This window comes from Microtus pennsylvanicus, chromosome 19, assembly GCF_037038515.1.
Source record: "Microtus pennsylvanicus isolate mMicPen1 chromosome 19, mMicPen1.hap1, whole genome shotgun sequence".
Classification (NCBI taxonomy): Eukaryota; Metazoa; Chordata; class Mammalia; order Rodentia; family Cricetidae; genus Microtus; species Microtus pennsylvanicus.
Window position 1 is genome coordinate 8427615 of NC_134597.1, and position 23702 is coordinate 8451316.

At 37.2% G+C, this 23702-nt stretch overlaps 1 protein-coding gene across 1 annotated transcript in view; it reads right to left on the reverse strand.

Moving 5' to 3' along the window:
- The window catches only part of Thsd7a (thrombospondin type 1 domain containing 7A), a 365115-nt gene that overhangs the window by 58128 nt on the left and 283285 nt on the right, over positions 1 to 23702 (reverse strand). Inside the window, exons 7-10 of the mRNA XM_075953378.1 lie at positions 20156 to 20350; positions 9682 to 9916; positions 5877 to 5992; positions 510 to 642 (exon numbers count right to left, since the gene is read on the reverse strand). Coding sequence (XP_075809493.1) covers positions 510 to 642; positions 5877 to 5992; positions 9682 to 9916; positions 20156 to 20350 — 679 coding nt within the window. The remainder of the gene's footprint in view (positions 1 to 509; positions 643 to 5876; positions 5993 to 9681; positions 9917 to 20155; positions 20351 to 23702) is intronic.

Sequence of the window (23702 nt, forward strand, 5' to 3'; positions counted from 1 at the left end):
AGGCCAGGTTCCTGTAATAAAAATTCCAGGTTATGCGTAGTTTTAGTGACTTCAGCTTTCCTAGACTTGCTAATAGATGAATAGAACAGACTTCTCCCTAGCATTTCAGTAGAACAATGTCATTTTCTGAGCCTCAGTGCTCACAGTTATGAGAAACAGGGGCTCTTTGGAGATAAGAGAGACAATCTTGGTTATTATTCCCCAGTGACAAAGAAGTCCCTTCCTAAGGAACATGTATCTTGTAATTATAAACTCTTTTATGCATTTCTTATAATTTATATCAATATAAGATGTTCTTCTCACCTACTAGAGGTTCCTAAACAGTTGGAAATTGACACATATTTTTGCCTTCAGAGAGGTAACATCAGAAATGGAGAGGTTCTCTGAAATACAGGTGAGGGATGGTTGCTTGAGCAATGTACACCTACTGAGCTGGTGGAAAGAATACCAGCTTGAACGATGGAATCGGGAATTACCCAGTGCACCATGTACATCCGCTTCACCTTTACCTGTAGCTGTGACACGTGGGAGGTGCCTCACAAGCCTTCTCTTCATACAAAGGGTCTGAGCAGTCCCGGCCTCCATTGGTTGGCAGCTGAATGATGACCCGATGTCGAGACTGCTTTCTGGTTCCAGAGTTCCCTGAAAGGAAGCAATGCTTCAGCCTCTACACACTGCATATAACAGAATCTCTCAGCAGCGATTGGTGTTGGAGAAATTCCCCTCACTCTAGGGACATGTGCTGTGACATGCCTAAATGAGAGGGCTTATTTCATCTAACCATTTACTAATTGTCTCTTCTACAGACCACTTATATCCAAAACCCAATCAGTTTATATTTTAAAATGTAAAGAATAAAGAGAAACTCTTCCACATTCAGCCAGTCTTTCTATTGTGCAGTTGCAAAGTAATTGTCGTTTCGTATTTTTTATCCCCTTGAGAAATATGGCAGACCTAATTAAATCCTTCCCCTTACTGTAAGTTTATTTTCATGTCATCTCATGCCACATGGGACTCATACACTTGCTGTGAATCTTCCTTAGGAGGGTATATTCAATGTTATAAGGTTATTTTGTTGTTACTCTCTTAATTTGAAACTCATGACTTATAAAGTATTCCAGCTATTTATTATTCATTCTAAGCAGCCCAAGAGCTTCAATTCAGGCCACACTCTGAGCATCATGCTCCATATGTAGAGAAGCAAAAGAAGTTTCCTAGTGAAAGACAATTTTTAGGGAACTGTCAAAAATAGCAGCAATTACTTTAAATAAATAACTCCAAATGATTTCTAAAAATGGGTCGGGGGCTTTACCTTCAATAAAGATAACAGTCTGTCAGTATAAATGTATTACTGATTAAAGAATGTTCAAATTTGCTTTTTAGATTTTAAGTAGAGATATACAGTTAATCAGCTTCGATGAACTATATTTCAACTTTCAATACACACATTTTTTAAGGGTGAGTCGTTGTATGGTAAAATTTCAATTGGAAAAAAATTCTGTATAGAATTCTGTATGGAGATAATATAATTCCTGATATGTTTAGACTATTTTGCAAGATTTTTAAATATTTCATACACAGTCTACAGGAACAGTGGGGTCTTAACAACTGAAGCTCAAATGGAAAGAAAATAAAACATTTCAAAAGTTATTGTGGTTAAAAGATAAAATGATTTGAAAGTGAAAATTTTCACACAACAGAACCCTTTTTCATGAACTCAAGATATTCCTTAACACAGTGGTGGGCAAACAATGGCCTTCAAGCCTAGCGAGGACTCCTAAGCCAGACAGAAGAGCTGTGATTTCTGAATAAGCCTTATAGAAACAGTAAGAATAATAGCAGATAGCTGAGCCCAAACCATATGTACTAAGTCAACATTTCTGATAGCAGGGTTTCTGATAGCAGAGTCTGTTTTCAAAGCATTCCAGGAGCTTGTGAAGAATGGTCGTGGAAAGGAAGAGCACAGAGTGGACTGAATAGATGGTTATATGCACCTTGTTCCAATTTAACATTCTAGATTACGGTAAATTGTTAGGATTGTTCCCATTGTGTGTGAATCATGTTTATAGCCGTGGTAATTATGTTAATGAATAATTGGAATACTATAGTTAATGGAGTAGGGAATTGGGGACTGGAATTACTGGCGACTAGGAATTGAAGTATTTGGGAGCACTGCTGTGAACTTTTTATTGTAGCAATATAAATTTGAATACTGACTCTGGATTTTACATATTTAATAAGCTATGTTCAGAGATCTACGAAATGTCAGTAGAAATTTAATGTTACCAATGTTTCTCTATTTATTATATTGTTCAAATGATTTCTCGCTTCAAGTTCAGGTGATAAACGCCTCTGACAATCCAGAGCTAGGGGTATTTTCATTTCTCTGGATATTTTTCAGAATCCATTAGGCTTCTATTATTCATTTTGGTCACTGGAATCTCAGGTCTAATTTTCCTCTCCATTACATGAGCAAACATTAATTTTGAGTTTCTCTTTGTTATTTTTCTTGGTTCGCCTTCATACCCTCCCCATTCACTACTTAGTTCCACCATTCTATCATTTTGAATATGTATTTTATTTTGGTTTATGCTTAGGACCAACATTTAACATTTCTAAAAAGAGTATGTAAACTAAAACAACATCTGATCGTTTGGTTAACAACTGAAGAGGGATTACTTTACCTCCTTCCATCCCTCCCTTGGTTCATACCTCTTATTTCTACGTCAGCAAGATCCTGAACTGGTGTTCCTGCGCAGAGGAGTCTCATGTCAGATCCAGGAGAGAACTGTCACCTAGCGGCAACCTGAGATTTAACTTCTAACAGTCACCTATATATGATCAAGTGATCAATCCAACTCAACCCATTTTACCTCACATTATACCAAATCAGCACCCAAGTGTTGCTTCATTATCATTCAGATCCACGGCACTGTCCAGAGGCGTAACTTATTAGAACCTTTTCTTCTTTATCACCTCTGATGTTTTTATTTACACATTCATTTGGAATACCCAATCTCTCATCTTCAGTTGTTCACTGAAATTTTCTAACTTCTTTTAATAGACACCACATAGTTCCATTTAGCTATTTCTCATTCTTTCTCCTTCCTTCTATCTTTAAAAATCCTCAAATCTCCCAACCTTCTGACATTAGTCTCGCTGTCTATCTACCCTGTGGAAGTAACTTTAAGAATCTTTATTAATTAGTTACTTTGTTATAACCTTTGCTGTAATCCTCTCTTTCTACCTGTTTCACTTCTTGGAAAACAGCAAGTTTATTCCATTCTAGACACTGCATTCAAAGTTATACTTTCATGCATCTCATGGACTTCTCTTTTATCTTGTGTCGGTTATTCAGTATTCTGTTAAGACTTTAGTGTTATAACCATCCGTACTTGCATATTTTTATTTTTAAATATTTTGTATGCTGACCATTTCCCCTACTTGATAGGTCATCTAATTATTTAATCTTACTAAAATTCTTCAGATTCAATATGGACCAATATGAACTTTTCCTAGTATTTTGTCGTGCTCTAATGCTGCATTTATTACCTCATTTCTATTTCAATGTAACCATTATTATTATAAATACCCATAATCGTCCTTCATGCTCCATCTCCTTCTCCCTTTTCACTGATTTTGCTCAAAGACAATTTTTTTTTAATTTCTGCACATTCTGCTTGCTGAATATGAGTTAAGTTATACTCGCAGTGTGTTGAGGAATTTCTCTATAAGTGAAAGGCTAAATGAAAATTTGATATTGCCTATACATTCTACCTTAGAATATTAGTGTGCTTATTTTGACATTTTCCAAAGTGAAATTACTGCCCTTTTTTACCCTGTTTTTATTTCACTGATACTCACAACTCAGTGATGATGCTTTATTTACACAAATTAAGAGATATCCATAGGATATCTATCACCTTGTTGACTGTGATCAAGCTTGACACATTGTAGCTAATTAAAAAAGCATTTTAGAGTGAAAGAATGACTGTCTTTAATGAAGTATTAAAACAATAAACATATTAGGAAATTGATAATAAGATTCAGTTAAAATTTTCTAAAGGAGTTTTATTCTATTGTGATATAAATGTGTTTCCCAGAAGTTTCTCAGAAAAATTGCTTCCAATCCACCAAACTAAAGCATTTGCCACGTAGTGACCACATGCAAGTGTGCTGTGTCCACTCTATAAGATTTTGTAATTATTATAGACTAAACCAAAACCTGAGCCAAAGCAACAACAAAAAACCCTACAAGGTTTCACATGTAATATGATCTAATGTAATGTAACATAATGTGATGTGATACAATGTAATATATAATCTTTATCACTGAAGTGATGAACAGCACCAGATACTTCAGAGATCGCAGCTTACAGCAAAGTATGGTAATTGATTATGACCAAGAAACTATAACTATATTTTATATGTCTTTAAGGAAAATAAATAAATAAGATAATAAAATCTATTTTAAAAACCAGAAAATGCCATAGCTTTTTAGAAAATTCATGTCATTAACATTTTCTTTTCTTTTTAGTTAAATTAACATTTATTAAACCAATAATAATTTTACAAAAGCTAATGTGAACTGGGGTTATAGCTCACTTAGTGGAGTAGCTATTGGCTTGGTCTTCAACAGAACACTAACAAAAATGGTATGGTGCTATATATCCTCACCTGCACTGAGAAAATCTGTCTCACAAACAGAAAAGCAAACTAATGGCAGTAACCCTTCCTCTACTAAAGCTACTGAGAAGTTTAAAAGAAAATTGAAAAAAAAATCTTCTTGTTCCACTAGCAGTCTAGTTTTATATAAGACTTAATAGTACGCTATAAAACATAAAAGCAAACATTCTATATGTGGTGTATGCACGTCTGATCCCAGAAACTGACACAGAGGAACAAAGACTTTAAGTACCACGCCTGCCTGCTCAACAGACTGAGGTTATATCTCATAAGCAAAAATTCCCCAAACTTGTGCTTCACCTCTGCACAATGACCATCTGCAAAAACAATTAAACATTCAGAAAACTGAGTGGTTTAAAATAAAATTTAGCAAGTTAAAATCATCATTAAACTGGAAATTAACTCTTAATTGCAAATCTCCAGTGAGAGTCAAGAAGCTGAAACATAAAGAAAACATAAAGACAATGTAACAGGTTGAGAGAGAAAATGAGTAAATAGAAGGCGATTTTGTCTGTCACACTGAGAGAAAATTTGCTGTTACTGTGTAAGTGACATGGAAGGTGTGAAAATTTCTCTCAGCGGGAACACTAAAAGTCCATGTCCTGAAGGGCAAAGAAAGATTTATCAGGGGACTGACCATGATAAAAAAGAGTCTTTGCAAGTCACAAAAGCAAAACCAAACCTCGCAGGGGAGAAACACTCATCCTGGAAATGCCTCATGGCACATTAAGTATTGGCAGGGAGTCAGCTTGGTCGTTTTTATCTTTGCTTTATTCCCATCTTTGGGCCACATAATAGAGTCCACAGTAAACCTGGTCTCAGGCTATTTCTTGCCAGTAAGTTTAGAAGCCATATCTACTGGGCCATTGGAGACTCTCTTAAAAATTCACAAGAGCAGTATACATTCTCTCATGATTAATGAAAGATAAGATATACTAATAAAATTTAGAATCATTTTAATTTGCTGCATACAATAAAAATCCGAGGCATACTCTGGCATTAAATTTACTGCCTACCAGGTACTCTAGCATGGTATTATTTCCAGGAAGAACCCCAAATGTTTCGACATTTATGAAAAGCTAGGACAAGGCCCTGTGCAAGAATCACAAACATTGCTCATCCAGAAGAAGTCAAATGCCTTATGAATGAGGGTCCTGGGGGAAAGAGTCTTTAGAATCTATTCCCCATACCTTCTCTGCATGAAGAGGGACATGGTGTCCAGTCACTATATGGGGTCACGATACAATCCTTCCTACAGGGAAGCAAGCAAGGCCTCACTGTTTCGGGCCGAAGGCTTTCAGGACACCTAGAACAAACAAAAATATTATTCAGTCCTTAACAATCCACAAAGCCAATTATTTTAATTTCCTACCAGTTTTCGTTGCTATACGAATCACAGCCACCAGTCTCTTTTTCTTGGCATTCATGGCTGCGTTTAACAGGCACATTAATTCACTTCAACCTTACTTGGACAAGGCTACAGAGGCAAATACGAATCTTAATGACATTCACACTATCTAGAAGAAATATAACCACTGCATCTTTCCCTTTAGGATGATCTCTCCGCTAGTAAACATGTATTATCTAGTATGTACAATAAAAGAATTGTAAGAATTCAAATTATCAATATTAGGACAAAAGTTTTTAATCTGTAGCTAAATATTTCATGATAATAGGATAAAAAATATTATGACAGTATTTTTAAATAATAATAATAGTTATTATTATTACTATCATATGTGTGTGTGTGAATAGAATGTGTGTGGGTATTGACATGTGCCAGTGCTTGGATCCTGGTTCTCTGATTGAACATAGGTCATCAAACTTGCTTCCTTCCTTCCTTCCTTCCTTCCTTCCTTCCTTCCTTCCTTCCTTTTCTATTTTTTTCTGTCTGTTTTTTGAGATAGGGTTCCACTGCACAGCCCTGGCTGGCCTGGGAATCACTTTGAAGACAAGGCTGGCCTCAAACTCAGAGAGATCCACCTGTCTCTGCTTCCCGAGTGCTGGGGTTAAAGGTGTGTGTGTCATGCCCAGTTCTGTATTAGTCACCTTTAAAGAGTAAATAGTGAGTAACAATAATTAACACTATTTTTTCCAATAATTTCTTTATAGCATTTTGCTGATATTTCCTATAACTATTTGCCTATATGTTCTTTCTCACACATAAATATAATGCTCTTTACTATTATAAAAATGTGTCTTCTTACTTTAAAGATTCAGGTTTATTTGGAAGTCGATTTTTAAAAATATTTAAGATTTAACATGCCAATAACCTTCCTTCTTAGTTGAGAATAAACTTGGATTTTCCTAATTGTTATGACTCTTTAAAATGTTGGGCAGAAAATGTCTAAGTATGAATCATAAATTTATGTGTTTTATGCTTTAGATTTTTATAAGACTAGAATTATAATTTTACTTGAAAACATCTTATGACAAAATACAACATATAATCTAAAGAATTCTTTTGGTATTATAGAGCTACTGGTCAATAATTCTTATTGAAAGCAATTCTTTTCAATAAGGCATTTTATAACTTTAACAATGGGAGGCCATTACTCAATTGCATGGTCTTCAAATATGTAACCTTAAATAAATCAATGGAATTTACAATGTTATCACTGACCCTCTACATATTTGTTTAGTTTGGAAATAGCCACAGCAAGATACTGGGCTAACTGTGGAGAGAAAAATTACCAACAATGAAGTCATTAAGCGAACACACGAAGATAAATTATCCAGCCTATATTCATCCAATAAACTGAATTTTGACTTCCTTTGGTGAGGCAATTGCTTTAGTCAACATGCTTCTTTTCCCTGGAACTGTTTGTATTTAGCATTTGTGGTTTAAATCAAAGAATTGATTCCTCCCTCCTCCTAGTCTTATTCAAGGTCAAATTAAACAGATGTGATAGGAGCTGAAGTTTGTTACTTGGGAGGATAGATAAGATCAATAATATTGATTTTGCCATCTCTCAGTAATTTATTTTATTAAGAAGAGTTTAAAACAAGGCATCTATTTGCATTTTTGTTTCAAATGACTGGTATTGGAAAGTGTTCATTGAATTTAACCTAGCATTTAGGGAGAAGGGCAATAACATTTTCTTTTGGACTCACCGACTTGGCTTAATTTTCTACAGTTTTAAGGGGAAAGGAACTCTACATGACTCAACAAATCCACGGGCATATCCAGGACATTGAAAAACAGCTGTAGGGCATATAAGCTTTTACTGGATTACTGTGGTGGTCTGATTTGAAGCATCCGTACACCCTTCTCATTAAATGATCTCATGATGCTGGATTCATTGGGTTCTATCACACAGAGATCCTTTCACATGTACATGCCTCATCCCAGAAGAGTATTTTCTTTTGTAGTAGCTCTAATTTGCAATCTTCGAAAGATAGAGGAAGCCTTTTGCAAATCAGTATACTGTTGTTCATCCTGTCTGGTCTAGTGAGCATTCTGTCTCCTTTCTCATCCCAGCCAGTATCAGGCTCTGCCAGACATGGACTTTCATCCCTGCTGCTGCCATCACCATTGGATTTTAATATACTGCAAATTAATTTCCTGAGTGAGATTAAGAACAACCTTAGTGAAGTTCCCATTAACATACTAATTTGAGTCTACCATAGGAAGTGTGTAGAGTTTCTCAGTTTATATGTATCTCTTTGTCACTTATTTTCTAATATATTTTCAAATTTGAAATGATAAATATAACTAGACTATGGTGCTAAATATCTTCACTATCTGGAATGCTAGCCAGATAAAAGTGTATAATAGGACTCTGATTTATTTCCACATATGAGATCAATTGCTCTCATCCCCTTGGAAAATGTCATAGAACAAAACCAAAATCATGCAACTGGAAAAGGGACAGATAAGGAGAACGGGGGCCTAATATGGATGGGGAGAAAAAGAGATGGGAGGAAGAAAGAGTAACTTGAATGCTTTTCATACACCCACAAATTTTTCTAAAAGCTAAAGTCACTGATAGCAAAAAGCTAAAGAAATATCTTGCATTCTTAAAAGAGTAATTTCTAATGTTTATTGAATAACTACATCAGAGGTTTTTTTTTTTTTTTTTCATTATCTATCACTTTCCATAGCTTTGACAACCAAAGCCACCTGGCTGATAATTAGGAAACACAAGACCACAGTTACACCTATGTAAAACATGTTGATTGTGCTGTCCACACTCCATATGGCTAAGAACATTTGAGTCACTAAAAACATCATTCTGCTTCAGAAAGTAAATGGGATGTTCCCACTCAAAGGAACATTTGTAATTTTTTTTTTAGAAAATTCACTTGATTTTTCCTTCATGACATCACTTGGTTTTGCTTAAAGTTGTCACAAGATACCCTTAACACCTCTAGTCTGTTTTTTGTCCTTCCCACTAGCAAATTGTTTCCCTTGTTGTTACCATCTTCTTAACCCATAAAAAGCTGATATGTTTTCTACTTTATCACAACATCTGCCTTATCCCAAGGCTCTTTGTTGGAATTAAGTGGTTACTCATTTTACCACTGAAAAATATAAGTTGGCCTTATTACTAGTGATGCAGTATTTTTCTAGGGGAAATGAAAGATGACTTCTACTCAATTAAATAGATTGTCAGCCTCCAAGCCTAGGGATATACAGGAGGTCATGGATGACCTCCACTGCTAGGACTTTGTATACGGTCATTATTGATCAGCCAAGCCTAGAGCAAGACTTCTTTCTCTGCCTCAATAGCTTAATAAAAGCAGACTGTGTTGCAATAGAGTTGAAAGTGGGAACCAGGTAGAAAGGTTTCTATAGAATTTATGGGTCCCAGGTACAGGAGTCAGAAGTAGTTACAGTTTTATGAGCACCTGACACTGAAAACAAACAAATCTTCTCTTGAGGAGAAGAATGGCAAGCATCAAAACACTCCATTTAGTGAAGCAAGTAAAGCCCAAGCCAATCCTCCGCATGGCTGACCACAGAATTTACTGCAGATATTCCAAAGGCCTTACTTCTTGGGTCCCACTTGGCCCACGTTGACTCGCACACAGATGACTTTTCGTGTCTGCATGCCCACAGAACATGAGGCCTCCCCGTTCCACGTTGTAGTCGTATTGAAGGATGACACTGATGTGTCCTCTATACACTGACCCCAGGGACCAGTTTGCCAGTGGTACACAGTGCAAGGATGCTCATTGCAGCTGCGCACCTCTTGCAAAGCACTGCTGTTGGGGCAGCGGATTCCACCTACAAAAATGGACAATGATAACAGATGAGACAGATAACAAAAGGGAAATTCATTGTTCTATCCTCCTAGGAATGTGCAGGGCTGATAACCACGACGCTGACCACTTGCTGAGCACACAGACCGATACCAGCACCCTACAAAAGAGGAAAATTATTCTCTTTCATGATTTAGCTTAAAATATAATGCATACAGTATATATACTAGATATTGAAGATAATTTAAGGAGAAGTCATTGTTCTTCAGAAGAGCCCAACATCAAAAGCAAGGAAGCAAACAGTATTGTTAACTGCAAGCAACAGACAACTTCACACTGTGGGTGAAAATATCTGAATGTGTTTCAGTCACCATCATTTAAACTGAATGCCTTAATGAAGGGTTTTAAATAATGTTAAAATTGAATGAAAATTTAGAATCTTCTAGAGTATCATTGAGAAAACAACGGACTATTAATAGTTGTTCAAATCTATGATGTCATTGGTTGTGCAATGCACCATCATTTTATGTGTTCCAAAGAAAAAGTAATGGCTTAAAATTAAAATATTAATCAATAATTTCTGGTTATTTCCTATTTTTAGGCTTATTTAAATAGTATTTATGACTTAATTCCATGTTTGTTTTTTTTCTGTTACAAGAAAAGATAGTTCTAAACTTCTCTGTTCAGAGTCCAGATCTTTGAAGTCAGTGTGCATTCATTCACATCAAAGTTTGTGTTCCTCGTAGTATTACCAAGTGTGACATCAAAGATGTTGGTGAGATCAGATATTTCATTTTTATTAAAAAATCATTACATTTATTCATTTTTGTGTGAATACATGTGCATATGTTTATGAATATATGTATATATGCATATATATGTATATAATATATATGAACATACAAATGTCATGATGTACATGTGTAGGTCAAATGCAAAGTTGTGGGAGTAAGTTATCTTCACCATATGGGTCCCAAACTGAACTTAGATCATCAGGCTTGGGGGCAAATACCTTTATCCATAGAGTCATCTTACCAGTCTAATATGATATTTCTCATAAAAATTTGTACCAGGACCTAGAGAGATGGCTCAACCATTAAGAGAATATACTGGCTGTGACAAACAATGCATTATTTGTCTTAGCCAGAACCTGGAAACAACCTAAATGCCCCTCAAACAAAGAATGGATAAGGAAAATGTGGTACATTTACACAATGGAGTACTACATAGCAGAAAAAAATAATGACATCTTGAAATTTGCAGGCAAATGGGTGGATCTAGAAAACATCATATTGCATGAGGTAACCCAGACTCAGAAAGGCAAATAAAATATGTACTCATTCATAAATGACTTTTAGACATAAAGCAAAGAAAACCAGCCTACAATTCACAATCCTAGAGAATCTAGACAACAATGAGGTTCCTAATTAAACCTACATTAATCTAATCTACATGGGAAGTAAAAAAGAGATCTCCTGAGTAGATTGGGAGCATGGGGACTTTGGGAGAGGGCTGAAGGGGAGGAGAGAAGCAGGAAGGGGAGCAGAGAAAAATGTAGAGCTCAATAAAAGCCAATAAAAAAGGAAAAAAAATCTATGAAGGAAAAAAAAAAGAGCATATACTGATCTTGCAGACGATCCCAGTTTGGATCCCAGTTTGCTTCTCTCTTATCAGGCAGGTCACACCTGTCTGTCTTTAGCTGATTTTGATTCTCTCTCTCTCTCTCTCTCTCTCTCTCTCTCTCTCTCTCTCTCTCTCTCTCGGCATATCTGGCATTGTTATTGCAGCCAGAATAGCAGAATTCACTACAGTTATAAGCAACGATGCCATAACTTCTGCTTAACTGCTCCATTCTAGAAATGCATTCAACGCCAGTGAATGTTAAATGGTTAGACAGACATAACTCTAACTGGCAGACTGGGATCTTAGGGTTAACACTCTAGAATAACGCCAGTGAATGTTAAATGGTTAGACAGACATAACTCTAACTGGTAGACCGGGATCTTAGGGTTAACACTCTAGGATCATTTTTGTGCAGCCATATTGTGTGAATTTTATAGGTGGAGTTCTAATTTGCGTTCACAACTGTCAAGTGAATAAAAATAGAAACCCAAGTATGAAACAATGTGACCAGTGTGTTAATGAGGAATGTAGGAAGAGCATGTTTTTTTTTACCAAATGTGAAAATAAAAAAAAATAACGTATTGTTTAAGGCAGGGATTAGAGAAATTCAATGCTCACTTCATTGCTGATTTAATTCCTGTGGTAACACCAGAGACGACCTCCAGGGATTGGAGATATTTTCAGACTTCCCTCTTATCAGCAGCTAATCAATTGGCAGTTTGTTCATAACAATTTAGACTCTTTCCTGCATTGGTGAATAAGGTTACAACAACAGAGTGACCCGTCCTGAACATTTTCATTGGTGTCCCTGCTTCATGAAGGTAAAGACATATGTCACACTTCATGTCCTGTCTGTTATCATACAGTTTCATGACCCTGGACTTGCTTGGACTTTTAGGATCTGAATACACTGAATTCTAAAACATGCTAATTGTATTGGGGAGAAATAAGTGAGAATGCCTAGCATTCCTTCCTCCAGGTGCTAGATGTATTCAGCCTTAACAAATTAATACCATATGTATATGATATGTATTTATGGTATATATATATGGTATGATTGTATATAATTAACATATATGATTATGTATAATTAACAGTTCCTTTACATTTAATACTAAAATTTCTGACAAAATGTCAAATTTTTGTACCTATACTATTTTCACTGTAAGAATAAGTATCCTGTTTAAATTGATTTTTAAACTCTGAATTGCTTTTGACACTTGAATTGACTGCTTGGCTTAGGGGGAAAATAATAAGAGAAAGAAAAGAACTTTTACACCATCAGCATAACACGTCAAGGAACTGCAAGATAGCTGTTCAGTTTGTAGACACAAAGGCTATTTATTTTCACGCCCTAATCCACATTAAAGCCACATCAGCAGTTTGGATCTGATGGAGGATCCTTGCACCAATAAATCCTAGTGTGGTCTTAATTATTACAACATTGCAATTTTGAAAGTATGGTTTGTTGTAATCTGCCACTGCAGCATCACTATGTTGTTTGAAGGATAATTTTATGTTAGAAAATTGATAACTATAATGTTGAAAGTATTTATGGGAAAACCAAATTTTAGACATTTGGGAGTATTTCCATAGTTACGGAGAAATTATAAAATGTGAATGACAAAATTAGTAACAAGTGAACTCTAAACTGTTCTCAAACATGCAAAAATATAGGCTTTACACTAAAACTGTTACTTAGATTTTTTTTAATAGTTTCAGCAATAGGAAAGAATTTATTTACCAGACAAAACTTCTGTTATATAAAGAAATTATTTAGAGAGGGGGTAAGGAAGAACTAGGAGGAGTTGAAGGGGTAGAAACTGAAATAAGGATATATTATGTGAGAAAAAAATCTATTTTTAATAAAAAGAAAGAAATAAACATTTATATACAATATAAAATGTGCCAACTATTAGGTGAAACTGCTCTATTAAAGCAAGATGCGTTGGGCTAGGGAGATGGCTCAACAGGTAATGGTACTTGTTACAAACATGAGGACCTGAATTCAAAGCCCCAGAATTCATTTAAAATACTGAACGTAGCTGCATGATATGGTTACTTCAGCACTGTGAGGCCAGAAACAGAGACTGAAGGATCGTAAGGACTTGCTTTAGTAAGCCTCAACCTTAGTAAGAAACTATCTAAAGTGCATAAAATAGTAGCAATTCAGAATACCTAACATCCTTTTCAGACCTCCATGTGAATGCACAAGATCATAGTCACACACAAATACAAGTGTGCATATATCACACACATATATTCTGTAAAAACAAAGAACAATCAGAATATGTAAAATGTGACATAACTGTTCCTATATGCATCAGTCTTGCAGAAGCTTTGTTAGGTTGCATATCGTGAGAGTTAGGAAATTGCTGCTTCTGGCGTTGATGTATTTACCACCGATATGACAGTTCCAAAAGACCCCTACTCACGACACCAGCTAAAACTCATCACAATAGCAGATACGTAGCCTGAACTGGCCATCTCCTGTGAACAGATTGGTGCTTATCCCAGTTGTCACCAGAGAGGCTTCATCTAGGAACTGATAGAAACAGATGCGGACCCACTACCAAACATTAGGTAGAATTCGGGAATCCTACAGAAGAGAGGGAGAAAGGTTTGTGGGAGGCAGGGGTCAATGACATCACAAGAAAACCCACAGAATCAACTAATCTGAGCTCATAGGGGATCAAAGAGACTGAACCAACAACCAGGGAGCCTGCATGGGACTGACCTCGTGATTCTGCATATCAGTTAAAGGTGTATAGCTTGGTCTTCTTGTGAGACTCCTAACAGTGGCAACAGGAGTTGTCTTTGACTCTTTTACTGGCTCTTGGTACTGTACTCCCCATATTGGATTATCTTGCCCAGCCTTAACACATGGGGAGGTGCTTAGTCTTACTATAGCTTGGTATGCCATGTTTTGCTTATAGTGATGGGAGACCTGCCCTTTCCTAAACAGAAATGGCAGAGGAGTGTATTGGGGGGTAGGAACAGAGGGTGGTGGTGAAAGGACAGGGAGGAGAGGAGGGAAGGGAAACTGTGAAACTGAAAACACACAAACACACACACACACACACACACACACACACACAGAGCCCTATTCAATATGGTATAGTAATTAGATACCTGTGTATGGGTGTGATACTCATCATTTATGTTGGCTGTGTCAAGGTACACCAGAGGGATCAGAAATAGTTCACTCTAGGATATTGTGATATGGTAAGGAAAATAACCAAGAGACATACACATGAGGAAATTTTTGTGGAATGTCAGAATTATGTTGAGAGGTACATACTTTAATAACAAGAGAAGTAAGATTCATTGTGTTTTGGAGACTTAGATTTGTCTGGGAGAAGGGGGCACTGGGATGAACTAAGAAGAACTAGAATTTTAAATAGCAAGTTTCTGAGATGAGAAAGAAGAGATTGTTTTTATCTAAGCAAAAATAAAAATAAATGCAAAAGAATTTGTGTAGGTATGGCTGTAAAGAATAGCACGGTGACATGTCAGTCAGAGTGTAGAGTTGATGTGGGAAATAAATGGCTGCAAAGACAAGGGAGAGGATGGGGTGTCCGCTAGGAAGAGGTGATACTGTGTTTCTACTGTCAGCTCCTGTTGCCGCCCCATCTTCTCATAGCAGACTGTGCTTGGTGAGAAGCTTTGGTCCAGGGCATGATAAGTGCTTGGGAGAGCTGAATCATAAAGAGCATTAGTAGAAATGGGAAGAAGAGTTCTCATTGTGCAGCCTCCTCAAATTCTCTGAAGCAGGAGGATGGGGAAATGCCACCATCGACTTAGACACCAAGTGCTGTTCGTATCTACACATAACCCAGATCTGTGGTTCTTTGAATTCTCTAAGAAACACAGCTGCTTCATGGCTCTGATAATCAAAATCACTAAATTGTTAAACACGGACATATTAAAATAGAACTATTACTTCTTCCAAGTTTTCTCTGTGAAGTATGATTCCGAAGACTTCTAATTATTTGAGAAAATTGGCGTAATTCTATTTCAATCTGCATCTATTCTCTGCACACAGCAGATAAGGCAGCACAGTGACATTTGGTTAGTAAAGTTATATCAGGTCATTCTAAATTCTTCAGAAACAAATGTCTTCCCATTTTCACTCTGTGTAGGTGCCTGGATATAATTTTTACCTTTAGAAATGAAGTTGGTTGAAGATCTTCACGGGGATTCAAAAAATGAAAAAACACTGAGAATTTAACACTAAAGTTTATATTTGGTTCAAATTCATCACATCACTACTTACATTACACACACAACAGGTTCAACTGTTAAAGGATTTCTTTCTTTTGGAACTTGACAACATAAAATTTAAAAGTAGGTTTTGGGGCAAACCCGAGTATACATAATAACACAAAGATGCTTATTCAAAAAAAATCACACAATGCTTAATTGGAAAGTTCTTGATTTTATATAAGTAGAAAACAAGAAGTAAAATTCTGAGCCCAATATGGGCTCCTTACCCTTCCATGTATATGTAACTGTGTTTGTGTGTATGTGTTCATATGTGTCCACGTATATGCCTGTGTGAAATTCAGGGTTCAGCATCAGTCATTGCCCCTCAGGAACTGTCCGTCTTGTATGCGTTATGATTTCTCTCACTGTGACTGGGGTTCACTGAGTAGGTGATGCTGGCTGGCCAGTAGGCCACCAACGCCCCTCTGTCTCGGCTGCCCCAGATCTGGAATTACTAGCACACCCCACAACACTAGATTCTTTATACATGAGTATTGGGTATGGTCCTCATCTTTGCATAGTGAACATCTTCCCATGGAGCTCTTTTTGCAACCTCTTACCTCCACCTGGTTTAAATTAAAGTTCTCGTCAACTTTCTCTAGTGTTCATGCCTTGACTATCTCTAGATGTTTCCAATTGTGATTTGGTTTCCTAACGATATTTCTGCATGAATTGTTTTGTAGGTGTTTTTGCTTATTGCTGATACTATACTGTATAGTGTTATCTAAGATTGTATGGAAAAAATATACTCAAACTATTTTCATTCTTTTGTTTTCTTTTAAATTCTTTGAGTTACTTTTATAATTGTAGCACAGAGTCAACAATTATTTTCATGGACCGTTTGTAGATGGGGATGAATGAAGTTCATCACTCTGAACACTTTGATGTATATTTTCTGTAAATAAGACATCCTTCCATACATAAACATATCCAGTACTCTGAGCCCCACTGAAACTTCCAACTATCCCCAAATAGTCATAGCACAAAGATTTAATTCAATATCAACCATCACATTTAGGCATCCTGTTAATTGTAGGTCTCCTTTAATTGGAAACATTACTTCTGTATTTTCTTAACTTTTATAGGCAATTCTGAAGATTTAGTGTTCATTATTTTGTAATTATATAGCACCTTCCTGACTGATGCCTTTCCAGAGTAAGGTTCTATGCGTGCATTTCTGGCAAGGTTTATCATAAGTAATGTCATGTTGCTATTGAAAAACATTCAGGACATGTGATTTTGAGTCGCTCCATTACTCTCAATTACTTGGATCACTAGAATAAGCAAGATTTGTTTCTTTTAAAGACATCTCTATTTCTATTTATATGTGTGTACCTGTGTGTATGCATACTACTGTGTGCGTTGGTGCCTGGGAAGCCAGGGGAGTTTCAGGTTCTCTAGAGCTGGAGTTACAGGCAGTTGTCAACTGTCCATTGTGGATGGTAGGAGCTGAACTGTGATCCTCTGGAAGATCAGCAAGTGCTCTCAAGTGCTGAAGCATCTCTCCACCTCCACTCCCTCCAGCATGCTATCCTGCAGATACAGTACCCAGTGATGGGACAGTCTCTCCTTAATTGGAAGCAATTATTTTATGGCCAGAAGTAGGCTGCCCCACAAATAAAAGCAGTCATCTCAGGATGGTGATGAAGGTGGGGATTCATAAAATAAGGGCTTTTCCAGGATCTTGCTGTAGCAGACCTGGAAACACTATAAACTGAATCACAGCCTGGTCAAATAATAAATGTGTCCCTCTTGCCCTGCCGCAACTCTCCCCATACTTAAACTCATATTCACATTAATAATTAGAAAGAATGATTGAAGGTTAAACCCCTTGCCTTTGTGGTATAGATACTTTTATTAACAGTTTACTATATAATTTCCCCCATTTTCTGAACATAAGCTATTCAAATTAGAAGGGCTGTTTGACAAGTCAAGAAACATAATTTTCCCTCTGGAAGTCTCTATTTTGTTGTGTTGTTCAGATTCCTTCGGGTAAGACCACCCCCTGTAATACAGATTACTCACAGTTATGGTTATGTCAAAATAGAATCAGAAACCATGATCTGGGACTGCGGATATGGCTCAAAGGTAGAGCACAAAGGCCTAGTTCCATCCCCAGCACATGTGACTGACTTCCTGCTACATTACAGAGACCTCACACTTATGCATTTGCCACTCTCATTGATTTCTTCCTAGAAAAAAACTGTATAATCTCATCTCTAAATACTACATATCACTTTTATCTTTTGTTTTCCTATAAAATTATCACAGCAGTTTTCATAAAAAGAATCCGAGACACATTCCAAGCTCTAATTTTTGTAGAATAATAAAATGCTCACTTTTGCAGACTATAATATTGTTGATTAGAACACATAATTTAAGGCTTATTATAGATGTATTTCTTTCAAAAAAGAAAGCAGAAACCATTTTATAAAGCCCGGTATCATAGCAGTCTCTTTTCCTACAAGATTAAAGGTTATTTTCATATCCAGCAAATAACAGGTATTAAGGAATTTTATTTTGCAGATGAGCTCTCCATTAGGTGTCTCACACAATTATGCTATGTTTTGTAAATATTATTGGTGGAGAGCAAGACATCCACTTACAGATATTCAGTCTGCTTTATACTTAAAATGATGTTTTGATATATACCCTTATGGTATATTAGAAAAGGATGTGCAACATCCCAGTATAACTGGTTTATGATACAGCTACTAGACTTAATTTAAAAATTAATGAAGACCCACCATTTCAAATTAGGTAGATAATATGTATCAAATACTAGCCATGAATTTCTGCCTTTAAAACATTCAAGACCTTTCAGTGTCTCATCTACAGACAAAATGATCCGCTGCAGTCTTGCAAGCACAGCAAAATCCTTGCTATGTGGCCCGGGGTGAAAAGTCACTCATTACAAGTCACACAGCAAATGTCTGCCAGGAATAATGGGTTTACAGGAAGCAGGGTGACCACAGATCTAATTTTAATGAAACCGAAGACACAATCTGAGATGACAGAGTTTGTAGTCTGAAGGTAGTCTTTTCAAGATGGAGGTGTTTAGGACAGCACAGAAAAGTTAAGGTTTGTTTTCTCTAAAATTTGTATTTTTCTATAAGTTTTCTATTTTCTTAGCAAACAGTTATATTTTTATTGGGAAATATTTGAGGGGTCTATAAAAATTATAAAGTTTCCCAAAGGGTAACTTTTATATATAATATGCTGCACTTGTATATTAAAGCCAAGGTAATTAAACAGTCTGCAAAGTTATTACGTAAAATAATAGCAAATATTGTTAAATAAGATTATGAGATGCTATAATCAAAAAGCCTGGAAACATAAAAAGGCACAGATGACATGAAATCAATCAAAATCAATTAATTTCAAGGATTAATAGGTGTGTATGCTTATTATAAAGAGAAATTGTGATCTGTAAGTCCTAAATGTGACTAAAAAGGGGCATTTAGTGTGTGATGGTACGTGGCACCCTGCATTCCTGAAGGAGCATGGACCTCAGTGTGAAACAATTTGACTCCCGTGCTTTCCAACACTTCTGTTATCTTCCAAAAATACAAGAGCTTGACACTGTCTCACCCAGTCACACAGAGGACAAATTAGCATTGGGAGAGCAGCACAGAGGCAATCACTGCCTTGTATTTCTTGGCAATAAAGCTTGCGGGCGAGGTGTGATCTGTAAAAGTCATGCCTTATTCACGCCAGAGGGTGAATCTGTGTTTGGGTCCTGTGGATCTCAGAGCCTGTGCTCAAAAATACAAATGGTAGAGAACACACACAATGTTCAGCCAAGCAGTAGCCATGCTAGAAATTAAAATAAACTTTCTTATTATATAAGTGACAATTCTATGAGACATTAAACGGCCAATGGCTAAAACAAATTACGGAAATAGAAAGCAATGGGATGTTTGGATTTTTAGACCATTTCTCAATTTCTTCTGCTTTTGTATATTTTGGATTAAAAGAAACATGAATTAGAGGCTGAATGAAAAAAAAATTTAAAAATCATTTATTCTTGCCAGGCGGTGGTGGCGCACGCCTTTAATCCCAGCACTCGGGAGGCAGAGGCAGGCGAATCTCTGTGAGTTCGAGACCAGCCTGGTCTACAAGAGCTAGTTCCAGGACAGGCTCCAAAACCACAGAGAAACCCTGTCTTAAAAAAACCAAAAAAAAATCATTATTCTTTTCATCCATTTTCAAGGTTAATTATAAGGGATAGAATGAAACCATATAAACAGATATTTAAAGTCTTTCATTGTTGGAGTTCTGTCAGTTAGTTTTCATAGAATGTTGTCTTACACACGTTACACAGTAAATGGCCATCAGTTTTCAGAAGAAACAGTCATGAGACTGGAGACCTTACCTTCGTCACCCGCATAGGCCAGAATGGACCGAGCTCGGATCTGTTTCCCTTCTGTAGTTTTCCCTGAGCAGGTGTGTGAACAGGAGGACCACGTGGACCATGCCGTGAGCACACAGTCCTTCGGGCATGGGGCATCGCAGGCCACAGGAATGGGAAAGATGGCGTCTCTGCATAGCTGTCTGTCCACTTCTTCTCCTAGGAACCACATTTATTAATATTAAGTCCAGATGTATTAGACTATTGCCCATTAACTCTTAATTAATCACGAAGTGAAAAGAAGACATGGTTGTTATGGTGAAATGTTAAAAGAATATCAGAAAAATACAAACATAGAAACAGACACATAAAGCCCTAAATAAATGAGGTTTCCCTAATTATCAGAGGCAAAGGCACAAAAATCAACATATTACTGAAAGTATTGTTACCCTACAGTATCTTCCCATAAGTGATTTTTACAGTTAAAATATTAACGTGCAACAAAGAGCATTATGAAATTGTTTCCCTCCATATTCAGAGGTAAACTATGCTTTACAGTGACAGATAGCTATAGCATGGGTCCGTGTTTTCATGAATCAACTCACAGAAGTGTTTATAAATGTTATTGTTTCTACCAGAGAAGGCGTTTTTATACAACTAGCCACCTTTCTCTTTCTTAACAACCCTCCCCACTCTGCAGAAGAAGGCAGGAAAGGTAAAGAGTAGAGTAGAATCACCGTGCCAGTTCTTAGGATGGCCACATGGGAAGAGGGAACACCGATGACAGGATAGAGCATGGGCAGAAGTAAGCAAGTGTCCCCCAAATGCTTTAGAGTCACTGACAGTTTCAATGGGTCTTTAGGTATAAATCTGTTTCTTTATAGCAAACAACACTTCATATAACACTCTCTCCCATTGCCTCAAAACTCCAGAAAGCTACATAGCCAACACATGTGTTTTGAATATGAAATGCTTACCACAGGCTCATGTCTAAATGATTGGCCCCAGAGGGTGGTGCTGCTTTGGGAAGGCCTGGGGACTTTAGGAGATGGCCCCTGACTTGAGGAACTGTGTGACTTGGGGAGAGGCCTATCTTTAGGGTTATATTCTGCAGTTCTTCTCTGTTTCCTGTCCTCAATAAAGTGGATAGCCCCTTTCTCCTTCTGCCATGGTATTCTGCCTCATCATCAGCCCTGAACCAATGCAACCAAGAAGCATGTATTTAAATACCTCAAGCCAGGAACCCAAAGGAGCAATACTTATACTTCACTTCAAGTTCTTTTCCAGGTATTTTGTCACAGTGATGAGACAGGTAACTAAGACAATGTTTGTTAATGTCTTATGAGTGAATGACATGAGATAAACAAAAGGCCAGAGGAAAAGAAAACATTATTGTTAATAAATAACAAGGAGAAGCAAGAAGACTGTGAGAAACATGGATAACAGGAGATGTCTGTTACAAAGTCGCGACTCTGTTGCCTTGGTTACAAATGTGCTCCTAGGTTACACTGAGTAGAACGAAACAACATATATAAGCCATTGAAAATCTTTCTTCTGTTTGCTGTGGAACATATCCACAATCCTGGATGATCTTATAAAAATTGTGAGTGTTGTATTAGACATTCAGGGGAGAATGGTCCCTTACTGTGCCGTTCTTGGCAACCATTACACCAACAAATCCCAACTAATTTTCTCTGGTTGAAGGCTAGGAACATTTTGTGCTGCACACTGCTTTAGACACGTCTTTGAAAAGTGGGACAGAAAATTAGAAGTAAATTGGAAATGTGCTAACATGTTGATAACTACTGTTTTGATGGGCCTTTTACGTTAGAAAAAAAGTCAGAAGTCAATTGAAGTGTATTTATAGCCACTACTTTGTAAGATCCTAAATGATCAGACTTCTTCACTATTTATAGCCACTACTTTGTAAGATCCTAAATCATCAGACTTCTTCACTAGTAGAAAAGGTTCATTAGAATTACAACGAGGCAGCAAGGCCTCATTCTTTAAAGTGGGGCTGGGACAACCTGTCCACACATAATGGGGCCCAAACCAGGGGGGGTCTAGGAAAGCCTGGCCACACAAGGTGCCCAGGCCACAAAGCTGCCGTGGCGGGCAGCACCAGGTTTCAGGAAAAGCTGTAAGTTGACACACCACCCATGGAGGACCAAGTTCTGAAAAGCACCTGACAGTCCAACCATTAGATAAGATTAGATAGGACCACCAGATGTCCCCGAGTCCAGGACTCAATTTACTCTCCTTTTGCCAAGACACCTAGACAAATGTCAGCCAATCAGGGTCCTAAACCCTGGAAGTCTCCTTACCTAACTTCTACCTAACTTCTTACCTAACTTCTAAAAACCATATCCTGACTGGGCTAGGCACTCTCAACTCTCAACGGTTCTGTCTCAACAGATGGAGCGTTCAAATTTAAGCTCGAATAAAGGCTCTTTGCTTTTATATATAGGGCTCGGTCTTCTAGTTGGTTTTTGGGGGACTCCATGATCTGGGCATAGCATTTCTACTAGCTGCGAAGTTTGGCATATAACCCAATAAGACAATATGATTAATAGGTGGATACATAAATGTTAAGTAGAGAAGGAAATCATTATTGTGTAATAAGGCAGTTAACAGTTTATATTTTATAATTTACATAGTAATAATAATAATAATAACTTTTTCAATTAAATTGGACTTTTTCCTTAATCAAGGGATTATCTTTGTTGTTACATCTCGCCTCTCTCATTTCTTGTCCTGTGGAATGATAGGAAACTTTGAAAATGCAGCTGACAGTTAACAAATGTGACAATTCACGTCTTTTCCAAAAATTTCCAATCTCCTCACTCAGAAAGATATAATTCTGCAGTAACTGGGAGTTCATGCCAAGAATACTGTAATGGCTTAAGTAAAATGCTGTAGGTCCACGAGTGGCTGCAGCAGGCAGTGGTCCTGAGATCATGCAGCAGGTCCCCTAAGTGGTGGCAGGCAGCGGGCCATGAGACCAAGCCCAGGTCCCCGAAGTGGCTGCAGGAATGGGCTGCAAGTCCCAAGAGCAGCCAGTCCCAGGAAGAAAGGGCGCAATTCTCTAAGTGGCTGCAGTGGGTCATGAGGGACAGCGAGTCCAAGGCAAGGAGCCGTATGGTGGGTGTGAGACCTCAGAGGGGCAGCCTCTTTCACGAGGAGAGACAGATGGATGGCCATGCATGCCATGGGACCATGCCACAGGTCTCCAAGGGTGGCTGCAAGAACCTGTTAGTGATATTAAATAAGAGGTCAAAAAACCACTTTTTGATACATATTTTATGTGTGTGGCAGGGTTGGGAAGTGCAAAAATGCCATGTTGTGAGTGTGGAGGTAGAAATAAATAAACAACTTCTTGGAGCTGGCTTTCTTCTAGTGTATGGAGCCTGAGGAACTGAATTCGAGTCTTTAAACTTGGCACATACAGTTTTTATACATTAAGTTATCTTGAGCACCCATCTTTCTTGTTTTCTTATATTGTAACTCTATAGCTGGCATATAGTAGAAAATAAATAACCAAATGACCATTGTATTAAGGAAACCATCAATT